This window comes from Cryptomeria japonica, chromosome 7 (assembly GCF_030272615.1).
Source record: "Cryptomeria japonica chromosome 7, Sugi_1.0, whole genome shotgun sequence".
Lineage (NCBI taxonomy): Eukaryota > Viridiplantae > Streptophyta > Pinopsida > Cupressales > Cupressaceae > Cryptomeria > Cryptomeria japonica.
Window position 1 is genome coordinate 810,827,509 of NC_081411.1, and position 27,237 is coordinate 810,854,745.

Below are 27,237 nucleotides of genomic sequence, written 5' to 3' on the forward strand. Positions count from 1 at the left end.
TACATTTTTTTGTAAAACACTTTCACAAATGTGAAATTCATTGATCACATATACATAGTTTACTACGTACGGAAAACCAAAGTAGATAAAAGCTTCAAGATTAACGTTCGAGTCCACCATACACACACTATTCATAGGTTTAGCTTAAACAACACACTTTAAACTTTGACTTGCTCAGACTGCTCATGTAAAATTACACAAACGACACACTCTAAACTTTGACTTGATCAAACAACTCATGTAAAATTAGACTAGCTTTTCCACTAGAACCCACCAATTCAAATACGCTCTTCAAACCTAACCCTATACAATCCATCATACACTCGCTAGTGGAGTCTATGTCACTTATATGATGTGTGTTTCTATACAGGCCTCATTCCCATACGTAGACATATCTTTATTTCTATATTAGAACGTCCACTGTTATAGAGGACTAGGTAAAGACACAAACCCACGAAGAGTTACATTTCTAAGTTGCACAAACACCCACAAAAGCTACATCTCGGAAACAAACACACAGATACACACAGCTTTTCTCCTTCACTTATCTATGGCGGAGCACTGATAAACGATGTTATCATACGGCGAGGACGAGGCCGGGCAACGATTCTCCGTCAGAATCGCTAAGCTCGCTCTGCCAGAGGAGATTGCAAACACATGATCTTCTGTGCGAGGAAGAAGAAGTTGAAGGAGAAGAAGAAGGCGGGGGGCGAAATTCAGTGACAGTGAGAGATGTATTGAAATACTCTCGAAGTTGTGTAGCTATCCCATTCTCCACACTCCAGACGTGCACCCAGTAGAGGGACTCATTCACACGACCTTCCACAAACACCTTGTCTCCAACCCCGGTGATTGTTTGCGGAAGAAATGGAAGGCAGGTGTGATCAGAAAGGCCGGTGAGGAGGCGCATGAGATATTCACAGCCAGCGGGGCCGTGGAACCACCACTCAAGGTCGGGTGCCAAAATGCTCTGCACCGTCTCTGCGTCGCCTGACCCAAGCGCATCGTACAGCTGCTGAATTGTCTCCTCGTTTTGCTTCTCCAGGATTGGGTTTAAACTAGCCAGCTCTGTAGAGCGATTCGAACCTTCAAAGGAGCTGCAATAGAGAAATTGAGAATTGAAATGAATGGAAGTGTGAGTGGAAGATGAGGATGGGTGGGGTGGATTATTTATGGAGTTCAGTGGGGTTGTTGCGTGCGTCTGCAGAAGGAAACATACCTAATAACAGTGACTTCCTTGGGTGTATGCAGATCGTCAAATACAATAAGTAAAAAGCATAATTCAATATGATATTGGAGTCATTATTTGTACAGTTTGTATCGTTTATAATGGAGCTCCTACAAAGTGGTGATAGAGATATCATTCTTTTTTATTATGTCTTCAAGTTGGTGTTGAATGTGCATTCTATTTCTTATTCTCTTTATCATTACTGATACATCGATAAAATGAATTTAAATCATCTTTGAATTGGTGACAGAATGAACTAAGTAATAAGTATTAGAAATGATCATGTATGGTATTATTGAGATATTAGATAGATTCATTCCTCTATCTTTGTCTTTTATGTATATACACATGTTGTAAGGTGGTGTCGTCTAATCATTTTAATTTTTAATCTTGTGATGGGAGAGTGAGTAGGCTATGATGTGAGCATTCACTTTCTATCTCATACCTTTATATGCAATTGTATCATTTGTATGTAATTGTATAATTTATATTGGAGCCTCCTACAAAGTGGTGATAAAGATATCATTTTTTTTATTATGTCTTGAAGTTGGTGTTGAATGTTGAATGTTGAATGTGCATGCCATTTCTTATGTTTTTTTTTAAAATCATTTTTGATTTGTTGATAAAATAAATTTAGGTCATATTTCGTTTGGTGATAAAATGAACTTAATGCATTGGAAATGATCATGTATGGTATTATTGAGATGTTAGATGGATTCATTCCTCTATCTACATGCTTATGCATACAAACATGTTGTAAGGTGGTGTCGTCTAGTCATTTTATTGATCTCCTTGTAAAGTGAGAGTGAGTGGGCTATGCTGTGAGCATTCACTTCCCGTCTCATATCCTTGGATTCATTTTAGATAACCTTGTACATCTCCCTACACTTTGGGAAGTAAATCCTCTATTTATACATGTTTGAAACATCAAGTGTACTGTGAGATGATGTGTGATGTCCTAATCACCCAACTTCAATTTTTAGTTGTTTGTGAGTGTTTCCCATGTTAGATAAACCTTATCGAGTGTTCAATATTATGTCGTTAGTGAGGGTCTTATGAAAATATTCTATTTAGCTTCTACCTCTAGATACTAGTGCTAAACATTGACAATATCTCTAGGTTGAGATCATAACTTACTAGGGTAGGGCTGTAATGTGGTATGCTAGTATCCCATTACTATACTAGTGTCCTTGGGTGTTGTAGTTGTCCTTGGGCACTATATTCCTCTAGATCCTCAAATAATGGACACTTCTAATAACTTTTGGAGAAACTTTGTAAATTTGTTCCCCTTGACATTTTGAATCTTTCAATGCCGATGCTTGATTGATGGGTATCCCTAATTAGGAGATGTTACCACTTTTTAATGTGAAGTGTGCCTTTACACGAAATTGGTCTTAAGTTTGCATTCAAATTGTTTGAGGGATTTCAGCTTCTAGTAGAGTAAAATATTATGAAGCTATACCCCTTATGTTTGGGTGTAGTTTGAGTTGTTGTGAAATTTATTAGAGGTATTTTCAATCCTAATCATACTATATTTATAAGAAATTGGCGGTTGTTTTTATTAGTAGGTGTGGTATCCTTTATTGTACTACCTCTTATATATTTCCCTTGATAATGGGCATCATTATTTGTGGTAAGGGATTGGATTTGAGCTTTTTGGTTACCTAATTCTACCCTTGTGTTTTGTTCATGAGAGAAAGTACTTATAGGTTATGACTTGATTGTTGTTATAGTAGAACTGCACTTTCTATTAGGATAATTGTTTACACAACTTCTAAGTATTTCACTCTTTTCCTCTATGATTGGAGTAGCGGCGTCGATGTATTGTGCTTGCACATCACATAGAAAATCATCAGAATGTCTTTTTTATGTCTCGAGGAGTAATTCTTATGTTGCTTTTTCAATTGAAAAAATATTATCTTAGCAAATTTATTAGGTGAGAATCTTGGGGAATTACACTTTGAACAAAGCACTTGTTCCAATATTTGGAGCTCTATTAGGGTAAAAGCACAATGTTGTGTCACACTTTTATAAAGGAACTGACCAACACAACTAAATCTGTTTAACTTCACCCGCATAAAAGTGGCATTTCTAAATTGAATTTTGAAATGATGTAAACTGATCAAATGTAGAAATATGAATGAAATTTATGTTTGTTATTTTTAAAAAAAATTAGGAAAAAATTGATATTTTTTTATAAATTCAAAGATAGATTTTTCATTGCTGAAAAATGCTGAAAACCAAGGGTTCTAGTCGGCGTCACCAAAAAAAAAGAATGAATTTTAATTTTTTTTTAATATCATTTAATATATATTTTTTAAAATTTCTAATCAGCCTCTTTTTTAACTTTAAAAAGCTACTCACAATGTTTAATTAATAGAAAATATTAAAATTAATCAAAATACTAAAACAATTATATGTCTAGATTCGTGACTTCGAGCTCTACAAAAGGGTATTTTTAGATTTTTGTAAAAGAAAAAATCCGTGTGAAGAAAAATTGAGCAAAAATGAAAAGTTTCAGAAATACAAAGTTTTTCACCTTTTTTGTGCATCACATGACACATAGGCTAGTTCGGTTGAACTCAGTTTGGTCCCAACCAAACTACCCTTATTTCAACTATAAAAAAAGATTTGAATTTTTTTTGAATGGACTCATTTGAACTAAGGGAGTCTGACTGGACTCCCAGTGCCATTTCGGCATCACGTAGGTGCCACGTGGTGCCATGCGGCCCAGGGGTAGTTCAGTCAGACTACCCTCAGTTGGCCCAAAGTGTGACACAACTCCATGCTTATACCTATTATTTATTTCATTGCTCATGTGATTGATGTTTGATTACTTAAGTGCTCATTATTGTATACTAATGTATTGTTAAAAATTACATACTACCAATGTCTATGAGCATAGTTCCAATTGCCATTGTCCATTGTGACACTTCCTCAAGGGATACCGTTAATGGAACTGGACACTTGTGTCCTTCCTTGATTTCTCTATATCTCATCTGCAATATCATCCAAATCCACATATCCTCATCCATCTCCATCCATACTATTCTAAAAGTCTAGGCAAAGATGAAGTATAAATTCAAGGGGTGCAATCCCCCTTTATATTTTTTTCTCCATACAACAACAACAGTGATGCAAATATAGGCCAAGTTCACATTGCTAAATTCTTGTAGAGAATCCATTGAGAGCGAGACAAATTTTTGATGGAAAAAGGTTTAGCAAGATTTGGGTTGGCTAAGATAGCTACTTTCCCAATCCTAGTGTAGTCTCTTGAGCTAGTTTTATCTTGTGCCCAACATTATGATCAAGGGTAGAAGAAAGTATTTGGTCTATTTGGTGAGTTTGTACTAGACACCGGTCTAAAGATGATAGAGATATATTTTTGTCTTCCTGTGTATATAAAATATGAAGGACTTAGATTTTTATGAGAAGCTAAACAAAATGGACATTAGTTTCATTAATGACCACCTTCTCCACATACCTATAATTTCTGCATAGAAAATGGAAGATGTATAATACAAGAGTGAATTCAAGGAGGATGAAAAAGAATTTATCACATTCATTAATAGGCTGTATGGATATGCTCATGCTAAGGATTTCCACTGCTAGATGTGTTATTTCATTTTAAGATAGTAGGAAAAATAAAATAAATTGGGGAACTACCCTTAATGATATTCTACATGACAAATTGATTGATCTACTGGAAAGTACAAAATTTCATATGATATCGTATTTGTTGTATTAGTTGGCTTATCAAGCTAATTTTCCTAGACATAAAAGAGTTGGCTCATTTCAATTGGGAGATACAAAGGTGCAACGTCATTATCCTTAGTTAGCACATACATCAGAGCTTCTCTTTTCCATAAAGAACCGTACAAGATTCCTAGGTATCCAAAATAAACTTCATGCATTAGAAATTACCATGTATGGTATTATTGAGATGTTAGATAGATTTATTCCCCTATCCTTGTCTTTATGCATATACATATGTTGTAAGATGGTGTCATCTAGTCATTTTATTTTTCATCTTGTGATGGGAGAGTGAGTAGGCTATGATGTGAGCATCCACTTCCTATCTGATACCTTTATATGTAATTTCATCATTTGTATGTAATTGTATACTTTATATTGGAGCCTCCTACAAATTGGTGATAAAGATATCATTTATTTTTTATTATGTCTTGAAGTTGGTGTTGAATGTTGAATGTGCATTCCATTTCTTATTCTTTTTATCATTCTTGATATGTCGATAAAATAAATTTAGATCATATTGAATTTGGTGATAAAATTAATTTAATGCATTGGAAATGATCATGTATGGTATTATTGAGATGTTTGATAGATTCATTCCCCTATCCTCATGCTTATCTATACAAACATGTTGTAAGGTGGTGTCATCTAGTCATTTTATTTATCACCTTGTGAAGTGAGAGAGAGTGGGCTATGTTGTGAGCATTCACTTCCTCTCTCATATCCTTGAATTCATTTTAGATAACCTTGTATGTATCTCCCTACACTTTGGGAAGTAAATCTTCTTTTTTTACATGTTTCAAACATCAAGTGTACTGTGAGATGATGTGTGATGTCCTAATCACCCAACTTCATTTTTTAGTTGTTTGTGAGTGTTTCCCATGTTAGAGAAACCTTATAGAGTGTTCAATATGATTTCGTTAGTGAGGGTCATATGGAAATATTTTATTTAGCCTCTACCTCTAGATACTAGTGCTAAAAATTGACAATATCTTTAGGTTAGGACCATAACTTACCAGGGTAGGGCTATAATGTGGTATGCTAGTATCCCATTACTATGCTAGTGTCCTTCTTGGGCGCTTTAGTTGTTCTTGGGCACTATATTCCTCTAGATCCTGAAATAATAGGTACTTCTAATCATTTTTGGAGAAAATTTGTAAATTTGTTCCCCTTGGCCTTTTGAATCTTTCAATGTTGATGCTCGATTGATGGGTATCCCTAATTAGGAGATGGTACCACTTTTTAATGGGAAGTGTGCCTTTACATGAAATTGGTAAGTTTGCATTCGAATTGTTTGAGGGATTGCATCTTATAGTAAAGTAAAATATTATGAAACTATACCCTTTATGTTTTGGCATTGTTTGAGTTGTGAAATTTATTAGAGGTATTTTCAATCCTCATCATACTATATGTATAAGAAATTGGTGGCTATTTTTATTAGTTGATGTATGGTATCCTTTATTGTACTAGACCTCTTATATATGTTTCCCTTGATAATATGGGCATCATTATCTATGGTAAGGATTTGATTTGAGGTTTTTGGCTACCCAATTCTACCCTTGTATTGTGTTCATGAGAAAAAGTGATTATAGGTTACGACTCGATTGTTGTTATAGTAGAACTCCACTTTCTCTTAGGATAATTGTGGTGAACTTTTTACACAACTTATAAGTATTTCACTTGTTTCCACTATGATTGGAGTACTGGTGTTGATGGATTGTGCTTGCATATCACATAGAACATCATCATAATGTCCTTTTTATGTCTTGGGGAGTAATTCTTATGTTGCTTTTTCAATTGAAAAAATATTATTTGAGCAAATGTATTAGGTGTGAAGCTTGGAGAATTACACTTTGAATCAAAGCATTTGTTTCAATGTTGGGAGCTATAATTTATTTTATTTCTCATGTGATTGATGTTTGATCACTTAAGTGCTTATTATTGTATACTAGTGTAATGTTAAAAATTACATACTACCAATGTCTATGAGCATAGTTCCAATTGCCATTATCCATTGTGGCATTTCTTCAAGGGATACCATTAATGGAACTCTTGGGCCCTTCCTTGATCTCTCTATATCTCATCCTCAATATCATCCAAATCCACATATCCTCATCCATCTCCATCCATACTATTCTAAGAGTCTAGGCCAAGATAAAGCATAAATTCAAGGGGTACAATACGCCTTTAAAGTTTTTGCTCCATAGAATAGGATAAATGATGCAAATATAGGCCATGTTCACATTGTTGAATTCTTGTAGAGAATGCATAGAGAGGGAGACAAAATTTTGATGGAAAAATGTTTAGCAAGCTTCGGGTTGGCTAATATAGCTACTTTCCCAATCTTAGTGTAGTCTCTTGAGCTAGTTCTATCTTGTGCCCCACATTATGATCAAAGGTAGAGGAAAGTATTTGGTCTATTTGGTGAGTGTGTATTAGACATCAGTCCAAAGATGATAGAGATATATATATTTTTGTCTTCTTGTGTATGCAAAATATGAAAGCATTGATATGAAGAAGGCCTTGAATTTTTACGAGAAGCTGAACAAAATGGACATTGGTTTCATTAATGACCACCTTCTCCTCATACCTAGGATGTCTGCATAGAAAATGGAAGATGCATAATATAAAAGTGAATTCAAAGAGGATGCAAAAGAACTTATCGCACTCCTTAGTTGGGTGTATGGATATGCTCATGTTAAGGGATTCCACCACTAGATGTGTTATTTCATTTTAAGATGGTAGAAAAAAGAAAACGAATCGGGGAACTGCCCCTAATGATAATCTACACAACAAATTGATTGATCTATTGTAAAGTACAAAATTTCATAGACATCATATTAATTGTATTAGTTGGCTTATCAAGCTAATTTTCCAAGACGTAAAAGAGTTGGCTCATTCCAATTGAGAGAAACAAAGGTACAACGACATTATCCATAGTTAGCACATATATCAGAGCTTCTCTTTTCCATAAGGAACCGTACAAGATTCCTAGGTATCCAACTGAAAAATCAATTTTGTTGGAGCTTTGTAGGTAAGTTACAAAGATACACACATATCCGTCAGTAATTCTGGTCTCTCACACACTATATAAAATATCTGCTATTTTATCTAAAATCGAGTGGTAAGTTAGGCTTGAAAAATATAAAAGCTTAGTTCAATTTGTCACGACTGGTTTTGGGCGCTAGCATGAGTAAACTGCAGTTTCATTTTATGCATGAATTGATGCATTGATGGAAGCTCAAAAATAGGGCAACCCACCACAACTCGCAACCCACCACAACTCGCACATTATCACTATTAGTTTCCTACATGTATAAATTACTCTTACCTTTCTTTCACTTTCATTGGAAAAATTCGTTGAAATTATAGTGTTACAGTGCTTTTTTTTCAGATTTGTATATCGCTTCCTTTGTTGGTTTGATTTGTAACTTACGCATTCATATATATGTATATACTAAAAAAAAATCTGTTCCTTATTTAGGAAAATACATAGATATACAACTGTTGTTTGCTTTCTTTATCATGCACATTATAGAAATTATGACATTTCTATGTATCTGATTTTTAAGTCAGCATGACGTATGAGTATGTCTGTATGTATATGCATATACATACACATATAACTGTTCAAATGTACAAATATAGAATAGGTGATTGTATGATGTGAATGATGATCTTTTTATAACTGCAGTATGAAACTATAAATGTTTAAGAAATCTAATATTTTGGAGTCAGAATAGCTGCGTTCATTGTTTATAGATTCAGATTTGCTTATAAGATCATGTTTGTTTATAAATCACAATTGATTATGAAGTCAGTTTAGTATATGAAATCAGATTTGTTTTGAGCATGGAAAGCATTAAAAAAGGATTTTTCTTTTTCATTAATAGTATATTCTTATATATAAATATGTATATATATCTTATCATATACATGCATACGGTAACACACACACACACACACACACACACATATATATGCTTTCATAGGGAAATCACTTGTTTCTTTTGCTCTATGATTGAAATTTCTTTATTGCTTGTTACAAGAAGCATGATTGTGGTTAGAAAACAATGAAATTTAGATTGCATTTTCATTGGAAATAGGTAATGCAGGATCATTCATATTATAGAACACTATGCACAAAGAATCATATATATGTCATTTATGCTTAGTAAGATATATGTAAATACATAATTTATACATGATTTCATGAGTAGGAAATGAATGCATGTAGCATCATGATGTTATCATTTGCATGAAAAGAAAGAAGTTAGTTAAAATAGCATACACACGTTTTTCTTATTATGGCATTCATTAAAGAATGTAGTTATTTGTTGTGTGTGTGATGCATTTATCTACCATGATGGGTGCTAAATATGGAACAACAGATAAGGTTGATCCTCTTTATGAGAAAATCAGGTATTTTAAGCGCTTTGGCCAAATCTATGTATTCATTGAAATAGATGAATGCAACCTAGAAAAAATATATTAATATGTTTCTTTGCCATATCCTGATAGTAGGACATTGCATGCTCATGTTAGAAATGTCAAATTGCATTGGTGTTCCTTCCTATCTATTGTTTCTAGGTTGCTAGGCATTACATGCAAGGTCAGGTATCTTGTGTGTCATAAAGTATTTGAGGAAGTGTAAGCTTCATGGTTGGGTGAAAAAGCACTTGAGCCATGTTCTAATCTATCGATCTTGTGCATGACTATTGGGGTTGGTGGCATTCGAAGACTCATTGATTAGAATATTTCATATATCATTTCTTAAGTATCATTTATAATGAATATTATTATTGGTATTGAGTTGGTTGTATGGCTTGAGAGCCTACTTTGTACTATTATTTATCTCAGTTTCATGTGCTAATACCTAGATTAAACACTATTAAATTAGGGATGTATTTGACATTTTGTGTAAATATTGAGTTATTATCTTTCATGTTTAAATTATTGTAAATATGAGAATTTAATTTATCTTGTTATATAATTTAAGGGGAGAGAACCTTACATAAATATAGATATATATTCCCTATCAAGATGGGGGTATATTAATGTGCCAATATGCAATTTGCTAAGATTAGGGTCAGTGCAAGAAGATGAGTCCACTTTTTGGCCAAAAAGTGGAAGTGTTTTCCCTGTTTTTCAGGTTTTGTCTCACTTGAGCTTAAATTTTGAAACACTTAGAGATTGAATCTTGGAAAAAGTCAGTAATATAAAAGATAGCTCTCTGAGTGTACTTTTCAAATATGTAATTTATTTTAATACCCACATAATAAAAAATAACTTTTTGAATGGAGTTCTAAAAACTATGTTTTAAAAATGCCTGTTTCAGGACCATACCATGCATGTGTACGACCCACACTTTTTGACACAATTAAAATTATTTTCTCAAACCGTTTTGGGAAATGGTTTGTAACACATTGAAATTGATGAGCATATTTTTCTGTATTTTTTTTTCAAATATTTTTTTTTAAATTAATTTTTTAATGGCCGTAATTATCTTTTTAAAAATTTGACGTGTACGACCCACATAATTTGACGTAAACTTAGCATTTTTTGAAATTTTTTTTTTTTAAATTGAAAAGAATTTTGTGTAGATTGATGACATATAATTTTTTTTTCAAAATTCATTAAAATAAATAAGTTATTAAATTAAGAAAATTAGTTAATATTTCAAATTTATGAACCTGATTTAGTATAAATTAAATGAAAAATAGTTAAAATAATCAATTTTTAAATTAATTTACATATTTAGAATCTAGACAGTGTAATCTGAAATGGGTTTCAATTCCGTATAAAAATTCTTTGATTAGAGGCACGTAAACTATTTCATTTCATCATATTTGTGCTTTCATTCATGGAGCTTTGAATTTGCAGGTTCATGTCTCAGGTATGGCCATCCCAGGCCTATCCCGTGCCTAATCCCGAGGCAAGTGGCGGGTTGTGAATTCAAATTTTGCATAACGGGGGCCCGTTTCATTTTTTGCCCATTGGATTTAACAACGGGCCCCCGTTTTTAGAAACGAGGGCCCGTTATTAAAACGGGGACCCGTTATTTAAATAACGGGCCCCCGTTTCTAAATAACCGTTACTGTAAAAAAAAAAATAGATTGCATCAATTTACCACACTATCATTGAAATCCGTACTGACAAAGATTTTTTACATCATTTGGCAGTACTTTTTAATATTTTTTACACGATTTTTTGAAGAACTCAATAAAAAATATTATTTTTTGAAGACGAGTTTGTAAAAATGGGTTCTAAGCAACGTCAAAAGAAAAAAAAAGAGGACAATGACAATGGACGAAATTCAAGCACAAAGAGAGAAGGAGGCAAAACGCCAAAGAGATCAAAGATCACAACAACGACAATTGAATAACACTTCTGAAGCATCTAGTTCAGTGCCCGTTGTAGATGAGACCATTGAAGACATCATGATGGATGCAAGAAATGTAGAACCACACACGGGTATGACTGTTGATGCAAATGTTGATGTGGATGCGAATCCTGGTATGTTTTTAAATCCTGATGACTATGATGCCAATCAAATTGCTGATTTAAATGAAGCTGGATATAAATTTCATACACCAATACGAAAAGAAATAAAAATTGAAAATATTACACCACCCTCTCTAAAAGAAAATGAATGTAATTTGTTTACTATTGATAGCAATGTGCTAGATAATCTTAATGGGTTAGTTTCTTGGAGGCAAATCAGAACACATGCAAACAGATTATATAAACAATTTTTCTATAATAAAAAGTTAGGATTCCAATGTCAATTAATGCTACAATTAATAAAAATGTTAAAAATGTGTAAAGTCATGAAAAAAATAGGTATTTATGCAAAACCAAAAAGAAAAGATGAATCATATAAGCAAGTTGTATCTACTGTTGCCAGTGCCATCGATTCTATAGGAAAAACAAGTCGATCTAAAGATAAGAATGCAACACGTAGAGTTATAACGACTGCTATAGTTGACAAAATGATTGTTAGTAAAAGAATGTTAAGTGATATAAGTGGCTATTTGAACTTACATCGTAGAACCTTGTCAAGAGCGGCCAAAAGAAGAGACACAATTGAAATTGATCCACTAAACCATTGTTGGAGTTTTAGTGGTAGACTTCAAAGGTCGGACATGAAATTAAATGATGAAACTAAACAATTAATTGCAAAATTTTGGCATGATAACACTAGAGTTTCATCAAATGCTAGAGATGTTTTAAAGTTAAGGGTGGGATCAAAAATTCGTGATCCTCATCCAAAACATCTTCTTGACATGACTCAAACTGAATTCTTTAAAAAATTTAGTGATGAATCTGTGTTAATGAATTTACGAATTAGTCAAAGATCATTTGAAAAATGCAAACCCTGGTATGTTAAAATCAATAAACAAAGAATATCTTGTTGTTGTAAAACTCATGTCCAGTTTCATTACTATTATGATGTTTTTTGATATATTCGTTGTATGTTGCATGGTAATGATCTTGTGCAGGATTGTGGTGTTTATGTTCCACCTGAAACTATAAAAGATTTTATTGGAAGTTTATTTTGTAAACCACCTAATGAACAATTATTTCTTTCCAGTTCATGCATTTATGGTCTTTGCAATTTATGTGGGAACTATTCTTCGATAGGTGAATGTTTGCATGAACATGTTTCATCTGAGTTTGGACAAAAAATGGTTGATGTTAGGAGATTTAAAAATATAGAATACCCTCTAAAGGATGGAAAGATGGGGAAATGTTTAGAATTGATTACAGAACAGAATAGTGTGAATGCATTTATTAGTGAGTTTAAAACTCATATTGTTCCAAAATATGTGAAACATTCCCAACATGCCTGATGGCTTGATGGACAGTTTCGCATATGCAAGAACACATTTCCAGTTGGAACAATAGTATCAGTTGTGGATTTTGCAGAAAATTATACTCTAAAACCACAAGAGGAAACTCAATCACAATACTACAACTCAGTGCAAGTGGCCATATTTGTGCACATTATATATAGACATGACCATGACAGTACAGAAGATAACATAAATTTTTTGAGGGAGTATCATTTCTATGTTAGTGATAATCGATTACACTCTTCAGAGTTTGTCCAACATTGCTTCGAGGTATTTTATGATAATCTTAAGGAAAGAGAAATTGACATGAAACAACATATGATATGGTCAGATAACTGCACTGGACAATTCAAAAATGCAAGAATGTTTTATTGGCTATGCAAAGTTCACAAGATAACCAATGTCCAACATTTATGGAGTTTTTTTGAAGCGGGACATGGTAAGGGGGAACACGATGGAGCTGGTGCCTGTATAAAAAGAGCTCTTGCTAGAGAACAATTGAAATTCGAGGATGCAGTGAAATTCAGAGATGCTCGTGCAGTTGTAGATTGGTGCAATTCAAAGTTGTCAAAAGGATCAACTGAAAACTCTGCAATTCGACGTTTCTTCTGGTTGATAGAGGAAGATAGTATTCCTATTCGGCATGATTGTAATACCATCATTGGATCAGCTAAATGGCATTTGTTTAAGAGTTCTAATTCAAACACATGGACTATATTCACAAGGCAACTTGCTTGCTTTTGTCAGTTTTGTGTTTCCGGAGATTGGGAATTTTGTGAGAATAAAGAATGGGTTGAAGAATGGCAACAAAGATCATTGACACCCATAGATGCAAATGATCCGCATGAAAGAACTGATGAAGATATGGATCAAATGTTTGCATCAAATGACTATGATCGCATTTCAGATCTTATACAACAAGGTAAAATTATTTTTAAAATTTGTTTTGATTTATTAAATAGTACATAAATTTATGAAATCTTACAGTGTATATTTTTGTTTTTATTTCTCATTAAATATTAAAATAAAATTGTTTTGTGCACAGGACATGTCTATGCTATTGTTGCACCAGAGGACAATGAAGAGGGGACAGAGTATTGGTTGGCTCGATGTGTAGAGCCAAAACATAAGCTAACTACTCCTCGAGTAGATGATGATGGTTATGACTATCCAATAGGATCTGTGGTTGTTGTTGGCACTTGGCTACGCAAATATCTAACAAGAAAGAATGGATTGCCCGCATTTGAAGATTATGAATTAGAGAAGAAGATTATACATTACTCACATTTGGTAGTGGCAACTAATATAAAATTGGATAGATATCATGGCAGGCCTGCTAATAAACAATTATGGACTCTCTCTATGGAAGAGCACGAGACAATTATAGATGCTTTGCAAAAGAGAGAGGATGCAGATGGTATAACGGAATGAATCTAGTAAAATTTTGTTTCAGGTCTACCACAAGTAGAAGGCATCAATGAAAACAAAGTTATTTAAATAGACTGTTTATTTTATTTTAGATATGTCTTCTTGATTACATTTTGTGTACAATATACATAAATGAGAGACTATTGGTCAAATTTATGAATGAGATAATTATGTTTTAATCAAGTTCTATTCATTATATTTGTTAAATGATACTTTTTAATTTAGAATATATGTTATAATTATAAGATATGTTTCGATAATTAGTTCATGATGTATGCACATTTAGTTTATCTAATCACAAGAACTATTTAAATGAAATTCCAAAAATAAAATTACAAGTCCACATAATGCCTATAAAGTTGTTTAAGCACAACTTCCATAAATAAAATTTCAAGTCCACATAATATATAAAGTATGCACAAAATTTCAAGTCCACATAATTTCAAGTCAATATATATGATCTAATGTGCACATAATTTCAAGTCCACATAATATCTAATGGGCACAATACACATAAAGTATGCATGTATAATATATATGATCTAATCCTATTATGAAACTATCCATATATATAAAGTATGTGTGTGCACGTGTAAACAAATATGTAAAGCCTGTAAAATAGTACATATCAGAGCCAAATAAACAGTAAAATTTCAAGTCCACATAATCCATATAATATCTAATCCATATATATGTCTAGATGGTAACATGATGTTCACTCCACATAATATCTAATGTGCACAAAATATATAAAGTATGCACAAAATATATATGATCTAATCCTATTATGCAACTATCCATATATATAAAGTATGTGCACGTGTAAACAAATGTGTAAAGTCCATAAAAAAGTACATATCAAAGCCAAATAAACAGTAAAATCTAAGTGCTATCATCAATAACATCTCGTGGTCTCTTGTCCCCGGGACGTGGTCCAGATCCACCCATCTCATGCTGTACAATAAAAAAATAATATTAAAATATTACTTGAAATTAACTATTAAAAGAATCATTTATCAAATATAGTAGAATTCGTAAATTAAGTTACAAACTTACCATATGCTCATCAGATCCCCTAGCAGTATCTCTCTTGTCCCCAGGACGTGGTCCAGATCCACCTGTCTCATGCTATACAATAAAAAAATAATATTAAAATATTACTTGAAATTAACTTTTAAAATAATCATTTATCAAATATAGTAGAATTCGTAAATTAAGTTACAAACTTACCATATGCTCATCAGATCCTGTAGCAGTATCTCTCTTGTCCCTGGGACGTGGTCCAGATCCACCTGTCTCATGCTGTACAATAAAAAAATAATATTAAAATATTAATTGAAATTAACTATTAAAAGAATCATTTATCAAATATAGTAGAATTCATAATTTAAGTTACAAACTTACCATATGCTCATCAGACCCTCTAGCAGTATCTCCTCTAGCAGTATCTTGTGCAATATCAACAGCAAATGTAGTGCTAGCTAACTCCTGTACAAGGTCAAATTCAAAGTGTCCAATTAAATCTTAAATTAAGAGTCAAAATAAGATCAAATTAAGTATTACATATTAATACCTCAAAGGATGTCGATGTGCGTTCAAATTGGCTCTGATCAAAATTATGAGGATAACCTATCCTAATGGTAGTGTCCACCTGCATACATGCATTTAATGAAATCATATTTAGTGAACATATATATGTGTACTAAATAATTTCAAGTTAAGTTACAATATTGTAAGAGTTCATATTTAATTTAAGAATTATAAGATACATACCATAGATGGTGTCACAATAGTCAGACCCTCTTCTCAATGTGATGTAGAGGGTCCCTCATGACCTGAATCCAGGAGAAAGAAGCATTCAATGTATCAACATGAAAATTTATATAGTATACGATGATAACATATTAACTTAAAAAGATCTAGTACAATGTCTAGATAGAAATTTATACTATACCCCATAAGGTGTGCCGAGTTGTGTTCCAGTAGATGCAACATTGACTCTAATATTAGGTGTAGTCCTTATCTACATAAACAAAATTTATTTAATGAAGTATTAGATTGTATAAAAAAAGAGATGCACTTAGTTTATACCTATATTTAATGAAGTACATAAAAAGATTGACATGTACATGTATATATATCTATACCTGGTCAAGATGAACATCCGAGCAAAGAAAATCCATATAAGATGTCATCATACTATCATCTGCTGCATCATGCTCATCTAGAACTGAAGTAGATCCTGCAGCAGTAGTAGGACCTACACACGTCTCATGACAACTCGAACACATATGTGGCATCCATCGAGGAGCAGATGCCATGTGAGCAGCTTGCTCACTCAGGTTACCTGTGAGGGAAGTCAAAGCATCTAATGTCGAAATGAATGATGTATTTTGGACATCTGCAGGAATCGATGGAGCAACAAGTGGAACTATGGGTGGATCCGGTAGGGGATTATTACTCCGTGCCCCTAATCTATGATGTGGCATTCCACGACCAACACCCTGGAATGACTTAATATCAAAATAATTTGGTTTTTGGTTCATTACAAACTCACAGTATAATTTCTTCAAAAAATAAAAAGAGACCTCATAATTACGATGTGGTGGATAATCAAAAACCATCCACCATCTATCCCAAAAGTATCTAGCCATTTCTGGATGCACACACCACCTAATTGAAATTCTTTTCTGGTTAGGTTGCATTGGTTCTCTTGTTTTTGGGTTGGTAAAATATGGACATAAATGAGCTTTGGTTATTTTCAAATCAGTGATTTGTCTATAAGTTAAACCATCGGCATAAAAATCATGCAACTTTTGTCGTCGTCTATGAAATTGATCTAATTGAGAATCAACATATCTAACTGACTCGACAACATTTTGCATTGATTTTGCAAACTCTACAAGATGGGGTGGCGTGACTTGCTCATTTTGGATAGCAGCAATGTTTTGTTCAATCACTTGTAGGTTTTCATTAATTCGTTCTCTTAAACGAATTTCATCCAATCTAGGGGGTTGTGGTGGTGGTGGTGGAGGTGGAGGAGGAGGAGGAGGGGGTTGTGGTGGGGGATTTTCACCTAATAGTTCATCTATGTCAAAGACATCCATGATAGCAAAGAACTCCTGCATATATAAAGATATACATGAAATATATACAACTCTATGTCAAAGAAGAATCATTTGTTTTCATATATAATCTTTCTATAAAATTTAAGATATCAATCCATACACAAATTCTCTTACAAAGTTGAATAAGAAATGAAACTCTTACATAAAAATCAACACAACATGCCAACAATTAAAAAGAAAATTAACCTTGCAATATTTACTTTTAAAATAATCAATTTCAACAATATTTTACACATGCATTTATAATTATCAACTAGAATATTATTTTGACTAACATTCCAAATAAAATTCCTAACATACTATATGATCCTCATTAATACGCATCCATAATATTTCTTTAACGAATACATCTCCTTCAAATCATCACATCGTAATGCTTTTTATTTTAATAATTGAAAGCTTTAGGAATGCGGTCACGCACAAAGGGGTCCACTATCATGCTTGCAAGCACTTAATTATTAAGTCAATGAACAAACTACAACTCAATGAAGCTAAAAAAGTGATGCAAGCCTATTTTTAAATATCCCAATTCCTTTCGTTGACCTAATACTTTTAGTGGCAACCATTTTAAAATTTCGTATTAATCAAAGAGAATATTTTAGGGAAAAAATGCAGTGTTGGCACTTTATGAAAATAAAGGTTTTTAAGACTCTAGAGACTTGTTCATCACAATATTTTATTGTTTAATATGCAAAATTTTGAAAGATTTTGATATGTATAGACAAATTAAATTTTTCATATAATTAGAGGTGAAATCAATTTTGAATTCTACCTCAATGATTGAGGGGATCTTACAATTTTGACTTTAAATATAGCTTCATTTATACTCTTTCATAAATAAACTAAAATAGAAGCTATAAAGAATTGCTAAATTCTAGCAATATATGTGTATGCAAGCAAGCATAAAAAATAGGATGTAAGGTGCTTAAATTGGCAACATAACATTGCATTACAAGAGTTCTTGAAAATAGCTCATATAATGATTTATTTATAGTCATGAAGGATAGAGGATTAAATACTAAGATTGTTTTGAGAGATCAATGGAGTAGATTGATTGAAAGGATTGTGTGCATTAGAAGCTTCCAAGTGGCAACTTATGTTTGGTGCACATGAGGAGTTCATGATCCAAGAAATTTTTGAGGAAAAGGTCTTCTTAGGGGCGTATACACCAAGATGTTGTAAAAAAAGGTAGCCAAATGACCAAAAAAAGATAAACACAAGTGCGTTATTGGGAAATTCATTTAACGCATTTGAGGTCTTTTTTGTAGTGATTTTTTCTTACACTATCCTAGGCTTGTTTACACTATCGTAGGTTCATTAGGACTATCCTAGGTTCATTAGGATTGTCCCAAGTTCATTATGGCTTTCTTAGGCTCATTAGGACTTTCTTAGGTTCATTAAGACTGCCCTACATTCATTAGGATCATTTGAGGCTCATTGGGACTATCATATGTTCATTGTGATTGTCCTAGGTTCATTAATTTAATTCGTGTGTTCATTAGGACTATCTCACGTTCTCAAATAGCTTCAACTAATATCTTAAATTAACTATTTTTTTAAAAAATAGCTCCTTAACAATTTAATATTATATACAATCGAATATGATTTCAACTTCAAACCTTGTGCACCTTTTAAAACCAAAAGATGTTGTTAAAACCATTCTTCTAATATTAGCTTAATCATAACATAATCTAATAAATCTTCCTCAAAATATCTACCAACTTCAAATCATATATTAAATCTTTTATAATAAAAATTACATTCTAGATATACCAATATACTTCTAAAGATATTCAAAATACTTCTTGGGAATTATATTTTTCAAATCTTTCGGATGTATATATAATTAGCACCCCATTTAGAAAACTCATTATCAATCAACATTATAAATCAAGAATATTTTTTATTTTGTATTAATGAATTATATATTTGGCATATTAGCTTCCTTTATGAACCTATGTAAACCAAACTCCAATTTTAGTAACTTATCTAGCTTTGCTCTAAAATTGTGTCCATAATTGATCCTTTTATACCATCACATGACATAATAGGACCATAATAGGACCTTTATGCCATGACATGGCATAAACCTAAGCCTAAACTTTCATATCTAAAATTTGAAGAGTAATGTTAATTACTTTTAAGGTTATACTAATTTAGTGGTAACTTTTGTATTGCCTAATGAGGATTAAGAACAATTTAGGTACATATGTTCGGTTTTATTTCAATTTCATTTTCGAACGTTTTTGTTTTTGTTTCCATTTCATTTTCAGTTTTTTGTTTGTGTCGATTTCATTTTGTTAATTATCTAGGTTTGGTTTTGGTTTCTAAATTTGTTGATTACGGTTTAGGGTTAACTGTTCAAAAATATTTTAGATCAAAATCAAGAATTTACAAATATAAAAAATAATTTATTTATATGCTACTATTAAAAAAAACTAAATAATACACACAAAAAAAAGAAAAATATACAAGAAAATTATGAAATGTGAAAATAGATGACTGAATGTGTACCTGGGATAGTGGTGGAGGCTTGAAGTGGAAACCACAGCACAGGGGCCCGTTTTTGATCTCTTCTTGTCAACTCACTGTAACGGTGAAAATGAAAAATTGTCCAAAAAAACGGTAAAAATAGAATTTCAAAACGGGCCCCCATTTTTTAAAAACGGGCCCCCGTTTTGTTTGTAAACGGGGGCCCGTTTTTAAAAAATGGGGGCCCGTTTTCTGACAAAACGGGGGCCCGTTTTATTTGGCTTCGGCACCCCGTGACCTTTCGGCTTGGGAGGCCGAACCATTAACGGGCCCCCGTTTTTTAGAACGGGCCCCCGTTTTTTAAAAACGGGGGCCTGTTTTGCGGAGTGCGTTTTCCAACGCGCAGACTTCCGCGAATTTGTGACTCATTAGCTTGCACATACCCATTACAAACATAGAAATAGTTCCATTGGCCAATAATATCTTGAAAAATATAAGCGACAAATTTTATCCTATTGGGAAGATCATCCCATTTATAGGAGAATTCTTTAAGAATGAACCTACTTTAGAAGACCACTAAGCTAAATGTTTAGATGAACATGAAGTAAGAATTGAGGATTATTATAGGTTGATTATAAAGATGATCAAAGATTGTAGGTTGGTAGAGAAACCTCTGAACATGGTAGATGATGGAAAGGTATTACATCCATTTCACCATATTGAGAGAATATTTGACCAACTATTAGTTGATGTGGATTGGTTAATTCCTAAAGATTCCTCAATATAAAACATGATTATAAATGTTATAAGTGGGTCATTGCAATTGGTGGAGGATCTATACCCAATATTGGGTCAACACTCCAAGGCTAAGGAGAAGAAAGATCAAGTTGGGGAATCAACTAGTACAATAGTATAAGAATAATTGAAACAAAAATAACTAATGTGAAATTAGAGCATCTACCACTAAAAGGAAATAGAAAGAAAATGTGGTAGTAATGGTTGGGTCTACTGAGAGTGAGGAGATGAAATCACACTCATTAGGATAAGGAAGGAGGTCACCGAGTCTCCTTCTATTATTAGGTCACCAACTCCACGTGTGCCAATGGAGAAAAATCCCTTTCCATCTCATCATTGACCATCGTCATCACCTCTCATCCAAAGTCCTCCACCAACCCTACCTACACCTCAAGATCAATCTCCACCACATATTATTATTCCAACTCATGAAATTTCAATTCATTCACCCCCTTATTCCCCTTAGATAGAAGTACCTTGATTATACTCACAATAAGGAAGAAAATCAAACCATGGATAGTGGTGGATGGTATGCTGAGTTCTGGAAAGAGGTAAATGCTTAAACATTGATAGATTATTGTGAGAAATAGCTACTCTAGTAAAAGAATAGGCCAAGAGATCCTAAGATATTATTAGGATTGTAGTATTGACTCCTCTTTCTCCTCCCACCCTCCATAAATAGAGGCTTTAAGGTTTCTTATTTGGCTTAATTATGGTGTTTAATAGAGATAAAAAATATATGTCCAAGAGGAAGATGATTATCTTTAGTTGTAGAATTCTTCAAGACCCAATCCAAGTAAAATAGGGCAAGGTTACTCTCTACTATATCTAGAAATGGTAAATGTACTAGAGTGTATTAGAGAGCATTCCACATATTAGATAATCCTAAAGCATAAATATAGTTGGGAATTATGCTATACAATAAATCAATCTAGGATCCTTGAATAGAGAGGAAGAAAATTAATCCTTTCACTTGTATTTATCTACCATACTTGAGTGAATGATGAAATTCAAGAACACCAAGAAAGAACATAAAGCTCAAGTAACATAGCTCATTTATCATAGATCAATCACTTGGTATGAATAATTAAATCTTCAACACCTAACTTACTCTTACAATTTTGGTAGTATTAAATAAGGATGCTTAACATTCAAATCTTTAAGGGATTCTTACTTACCTCTAAATGAAGAGAAGGATTAGAATCTATAGGTATCAAGATAATAAGTGAAGCACTAAGAGCCTATCATAATATCAGTGATGAGGCAAGTTTAGCAATGGAGGTTGAAGAAAATATTGATGATGACCTTTTAATGTGGGAGGAGTATATCCCAATTTTACAAAGAATGAAATTACTCCTTGTAATGAGTAAGGCTATTGGGAATTCCTGTTAAGGATGATTGAGAGATAGTTCCGGAGTGTTTGAAGGCTAGTAAACATAGAATAAAAAAACTTAAAGAGCGTAAGGCCAAGTTGAATAAGAGAAATGACTCAATTCAAAATGCAATAGCCAAGACCAAAAATGTAGTAAGGATCTCCCTTGTAACTTTTTTGATATTTATTCATTGGTTCTTCTAACAACTATAACAATAAAGTAATTCAACGATTCCCTTAATTAGTAGATATCTATGGAGACAATTGATAGAATGATGAAAGCTAAGGCTACACTATGAAAGTTACAAAAATATTTGACCAAGTTCAGAGATCTTCAAAGAAAGATCAAATGGTAAATTTAATCTAAAAAAATAAATACCGAATATCATAAGGGGCTGTTCATATGAACTACTTGAATGAGGCTATTACCTATTTCTTAAGTCACTTCCAAAATCCACCATGACATTAAATTATTATTAACTAGGTTATTCATTTATATTGACTATCCTTATAAGTACATGCAATAACTCAACTCAAGTGAGTTATCTTATTTTGAGAGGTGAATACAACCAACTTGAGTTGTAATTGATAGTTTCAATAATTTTTGTTCTAAGAATTAGCTAAAATTGTGTGCAACAAAGGTGTGTATTAATTTTCTCATTGTGGATACTTGTAAGGGATTGGACATCTTTTTGTTAGCAATGAAATTATGCAATTTATCATGGAAAATCTACTAGAAATTATAATTTGCAAATATTTCATATTGATGAAGGATAATGCCTACTATTTACCTTGATGCTTTGATCTTGGTGATGATATGTTTAATTTATCTTTTCAAATTGGATAATTTATTGAGATCTATTTTATTATTCTTTTATAGATTCTTGTATTGATTTTCGATATGAAATATGGTGGTTCAATTTCATTAAACCTAAAAAATATTGTTATATTGTGAGATTTTGCCAAGATCAAGAGGTCAATGAAAAGTACAAAATAGAGAGACAAAATATAGGACAAGAATAAACTGCATTCTCATCAATAGATAGATCATCAATAGTTACATACAATGAATATGAGGCTTCTTATAAAGGCAAGGCTATATGGATATGTGAGCACACAAACATGACATGTGGCTCAATGAGAAACAAGCGTAGGTAGGAAATAGGTGTGGTAGGTAGGATAAATAGTAAAATATTCCACATGAGGTGGATCACCCACTAAAGGTGGAATTATCACTCCACAATAAGTGGATATGATAAAGTAATAACAAGATCACTCCATAAAATGTGGAAATCTTCTACAACACACTATCTCAAGTGGCACAAACACCCAAGTGTCTTATATGAAAACTACTATGATATGCATGAACCTAAGTAAACTTAAGTAAGGTGTAATCATATCCATCATGAATAAATAATTACACCAACACCCCCCCTTAAGTGCAACTTAGGGGAATTCACTTAAGTCTACAATGCAACTAAGCAAAGCAAGATGGGTCCCGACTACGAGGCCATGTTAGGTACCCATGTACAAATGAAAATGCACACAAACTAATGCAGTCTCTCATAAAGTGGGGAAAGAGAGAAAAACCCAATGGGAAAAAAAACTTCCCCCAAAAAGAGAGATGAAAACTATATACAAAGGAACTCTCAAAGAAGTATGAGGAGGACAAAACCCCATGTGAGGAAAAAGTCACCCCCATATGAGAGAAGAAGAGAGACCAAGTAGCCCCCCCTCAATGTAGAATCTGCACCAATGGTAGAAGCTCGAAGATGTATGAAGAAACTACTCCATGAACGTCGAACAACGTTCCTCCCCTTGGGAAGAAATAAAACTAAAGGTGTATCCAAAAAGTCTCCCCAATCATGAAGGGAATATGTAGGAAAAATACTCATGATGAATGAAGTCTCTGAAAACTGCTCAAGTGTCCCCATGTCGATGCTAAAGGTTACCCCCTCCAAAGGTGGTGAACTGCTCCACACTACTAAAAAAGGCACTCCAAGATCTAGTGGAGATGAAAGTAGAACAATATCCAAAGACTCACATGTCTCCTCTAAGTATAAAGAGACCTCCTCCAACTGCTGTACAAAAGTATCCACAATCATGTCAACCTCTAAAGAATGACTATGTAGAGAATGCACAAGAGGGTCAGAGTGTTCCCTCGCAACAATAGAAGAAGGATCATCTTCATCAAAAAGAAGATGAATGTCATCAATGATGTCTCCCAAATCTACAATGTAGGACTCCACAAACAAACCTGCAATGTCTATCAATTAGTCATCCCAATGAATTGAAGCTGGAAGACAAGATATATCCTGCTACACTGAATCACAAGAAGGCAAAACTATCGCACTAGCTACATCATCAGGTGCAATAGGTGATGTGATATCAATAGGAGGAGATGAAATTCAAGGCTCAAGAACGGGGTCACATGTGAGAATCCCCAAGTTCAAGTACCCAAAGTTCTCCTCAAAATCTGAATCATTAACATAGGAAAAATCAACCTCATGAATAGGACCAAAATGTGAAAAGGAGTATAATCGAGATGCATGGTCAACCACCCCAGTCGCAATGATAGCTCTGGTCTCCAAGTCTCTAATGACAATTGAATCAGGTGTGAACTCCACAGTTTTACTTGTTGCTCCATGCGTGATTTGATAGATGGAAAGAAGATTGTTTGTCAAGTGGGGTACACACAACACATTATTGAAGGAGTTATCCCCAATGACAATAGATCCTTTTCCAATCGCATCCATGTATGTATGATTGCCCATCAAAATTTGCGGCATGGTGCAAGGCTCAAATGAAGAGACCATAGACTGTGAAGATGCCATATGATGAGAAGCCCTTGAATCTAGAAGCCATCTCCCTGAATCATGATTTGTAGTAGCACAAAGAGCTTGTTCCTTTCCTTTATCTGTCCCAAAAGAGTGATCCTTTCCTTTATCTTTATCCTTGGAAGAAGAAGTCAAAGTAGACATTTTAGAAGGTAGGTTGATTTTGTTCTTCTCAAGAAGATTCTTCAACTTATCAATATCCTTCTTGTAACAATGATGTTCATCATGTCCAGACTTATTGCAATATGCACAAATAATATTGTCCTTAGATTTCCTCTTAGGTGACGATGTAGAATCACCTTGTTGTGGAGAGGAGGATTGTGCTCCATCTTGTTGTGGTTTAGACTTAGGTTGCTTTTGGTTCTTGCCTTTTCCTTGATTGCTTTGATTCCCTCTATTAGCCACCAAAGCTTGTGAATTTGAAGATTTGAGAATCCCCACCTTAGTCAACTTAGATTGCTCAAGTATCAACATCTCCATGAAGGCATAAAATGAGGGAGAAGTGTATGAGGAACCTTGAGCTAACCTATGGGTGTGAAAGCTACATACAAAGGCTGCATACTCTGAAAGAAGTTTTTCCAACAAGTTATAAACCAATTGAGCATCCTTTTTGTCAATGCCACAATCCTTTTAGCATTGCTCTTAGCTCATTTGCTTTTGTGACATAATCTTGGATTGTATCAAAATCCTTAGGATCCAAAGTTGTGATTTCACTATCAAGCTTGTAGCCCTTAATCTCATCAACTTGACCATACAATTTCTCATAAATATTCCAAGCCTCTTTAATTGTAGTACACTTATCAATGTGAAAAATAAGGCCATCTGATACATACTTTCTCAAAGTTCTAAGTGCCATAGAGTTTTTATTGAACCATTCAACTTGAGCATTAGGACCAGCCTTAGGATGGGGCGGTGTTGTTATAGTTTCATTTACATAATGAATGAGTCATTGTTCCATTAGTTTACTCCATGCCTTTATCTTCCATGAAGCATAATTATGACGAGTTAAAAGTGGAAGTTTAGGAGAACCCATAGCACCAAAACAAAAAAACACAAGATAGAGAGAGGAAAAATCACACAAGACACCCCTCAAATTACTCAATCAAGAAACCCCCCCCCCCCAAAAAAAAATGATGATTTGGCACTTTATACTTACTGCGTATGCAATGGGCCACTTGTAAAACAAGGAAAGGTGGAATTCTAATTTAAATCTTACAACTGCCTCAAATAGGCTATAAGAGACTCCAACAAATACTGCAAGTGATCTATACTGAGATCCAAGCAAACTACAAGTACCAAATAGGCCAAAATTGACCAAATACTGAAAGTAAAATTTCTACTCAAAATCACTGCAAAATAATGGCAGATTATGAAAGTAGACAAAAAATTATGCACTTTCAAAAAAATGACACCTGAAGAGGAGGTCGTGACCCCAAACAAAGCCTCTGAAGTTGCAAAATCTGGGATTAGATAGGTACAATTATGAGAATTTGCAAATTCAGAAAATCCATCTATCAAAATCAGAAAATTCCTCCACCACTGTGAAGAGCACAAAATTATAGCCCATTTAAAAAAAATGCACAAAAAAAGGAGCAAAAATGAGCAATATATAGCCATTTGAAGTTGAATTGTAATTTCAAAAATGCAAATGAGAGGGGGGTTAAAATTTTCAAAAAGTGCTGATGTGTGTTGATGTCAACATTTCACTGCATTAAATTTGACGTCTGTATGCTCGTCAAAATGGTCGTTGCTCCTTTTGGCTCACCGTACGGAAATGACACGTTGCAACATGTGGTTGGTTCCATACTGTACGAAATATGATGTGTCACCACTGACGTGGCATACAAAATCTAAAGTGGCCCAGGTACGACTTCTTACATGGCAGCGAGGTGGTGTATTGACTATATTTTCCATGTAGTACGGATGCAGAGGTGGCATCTGCGTGGTTGCTGAGGTGTCAGATGAGTCAACAAATCCGTACAATGACTGAGCGCTTATGTGGCACTGCATGGTTGCCGACAGGTTCACTGACGTGGCGTTATGGTGGGACCGGGCAGGGTTAGGTTGCGGACGGGAGGAAAGCGACGACACGGTAGGGGCGGCTTGGCCAGGGCAGCACGATGGGGAGATCGTTGGGGTGGATGCACGAAGATCGCCAGAGGAGAGAAGCAAGTCATCGGGGGAAGATCTGAGGGCAGGAGCGTCGACAGTGGCAGAACAAGGAAACCGATGGGTATGGCCAGTTGGGGGGCCCGACAAAAAAAAACAAACCCTGCAAAAATATTTATTCTACGGTACGACAGCCCCCCCCGAAAAATATAAAATATATATATATATTTTTAATTTTTCACAGACAAATTTTCAACCC

The 27,237-nt window shown here is 33.8% G+C and overlaps 1 protein-coding gene across 1 annotated transcript; it reads right to left on the reverse strand.

Annotated features, from left to right (window-relative positions):
* On the reverse strand, nucleotides 1-26,879 carry LOC131857014 (uncharacterized). The gene is made up of 2 exons (XM_059209000.1): nucleotides 26,748-26,879; nucleotides 1-1,201 (listed from the first exon to the last, which is right to left on the reverse strand). The coding sequence occupies exons 1-2, from the start codon at nucleotides 26,877-26,879 to the stop codon at nucleotides 578-580; spliced, it is 756 nt and encodes a 251-aa protein (XP_059064983.1). The 3' UTR covers nucleotides 1-577.
* Between the last annotated feature and the right edge of the window lie 358 nt (nucleotides 26,880-27,237).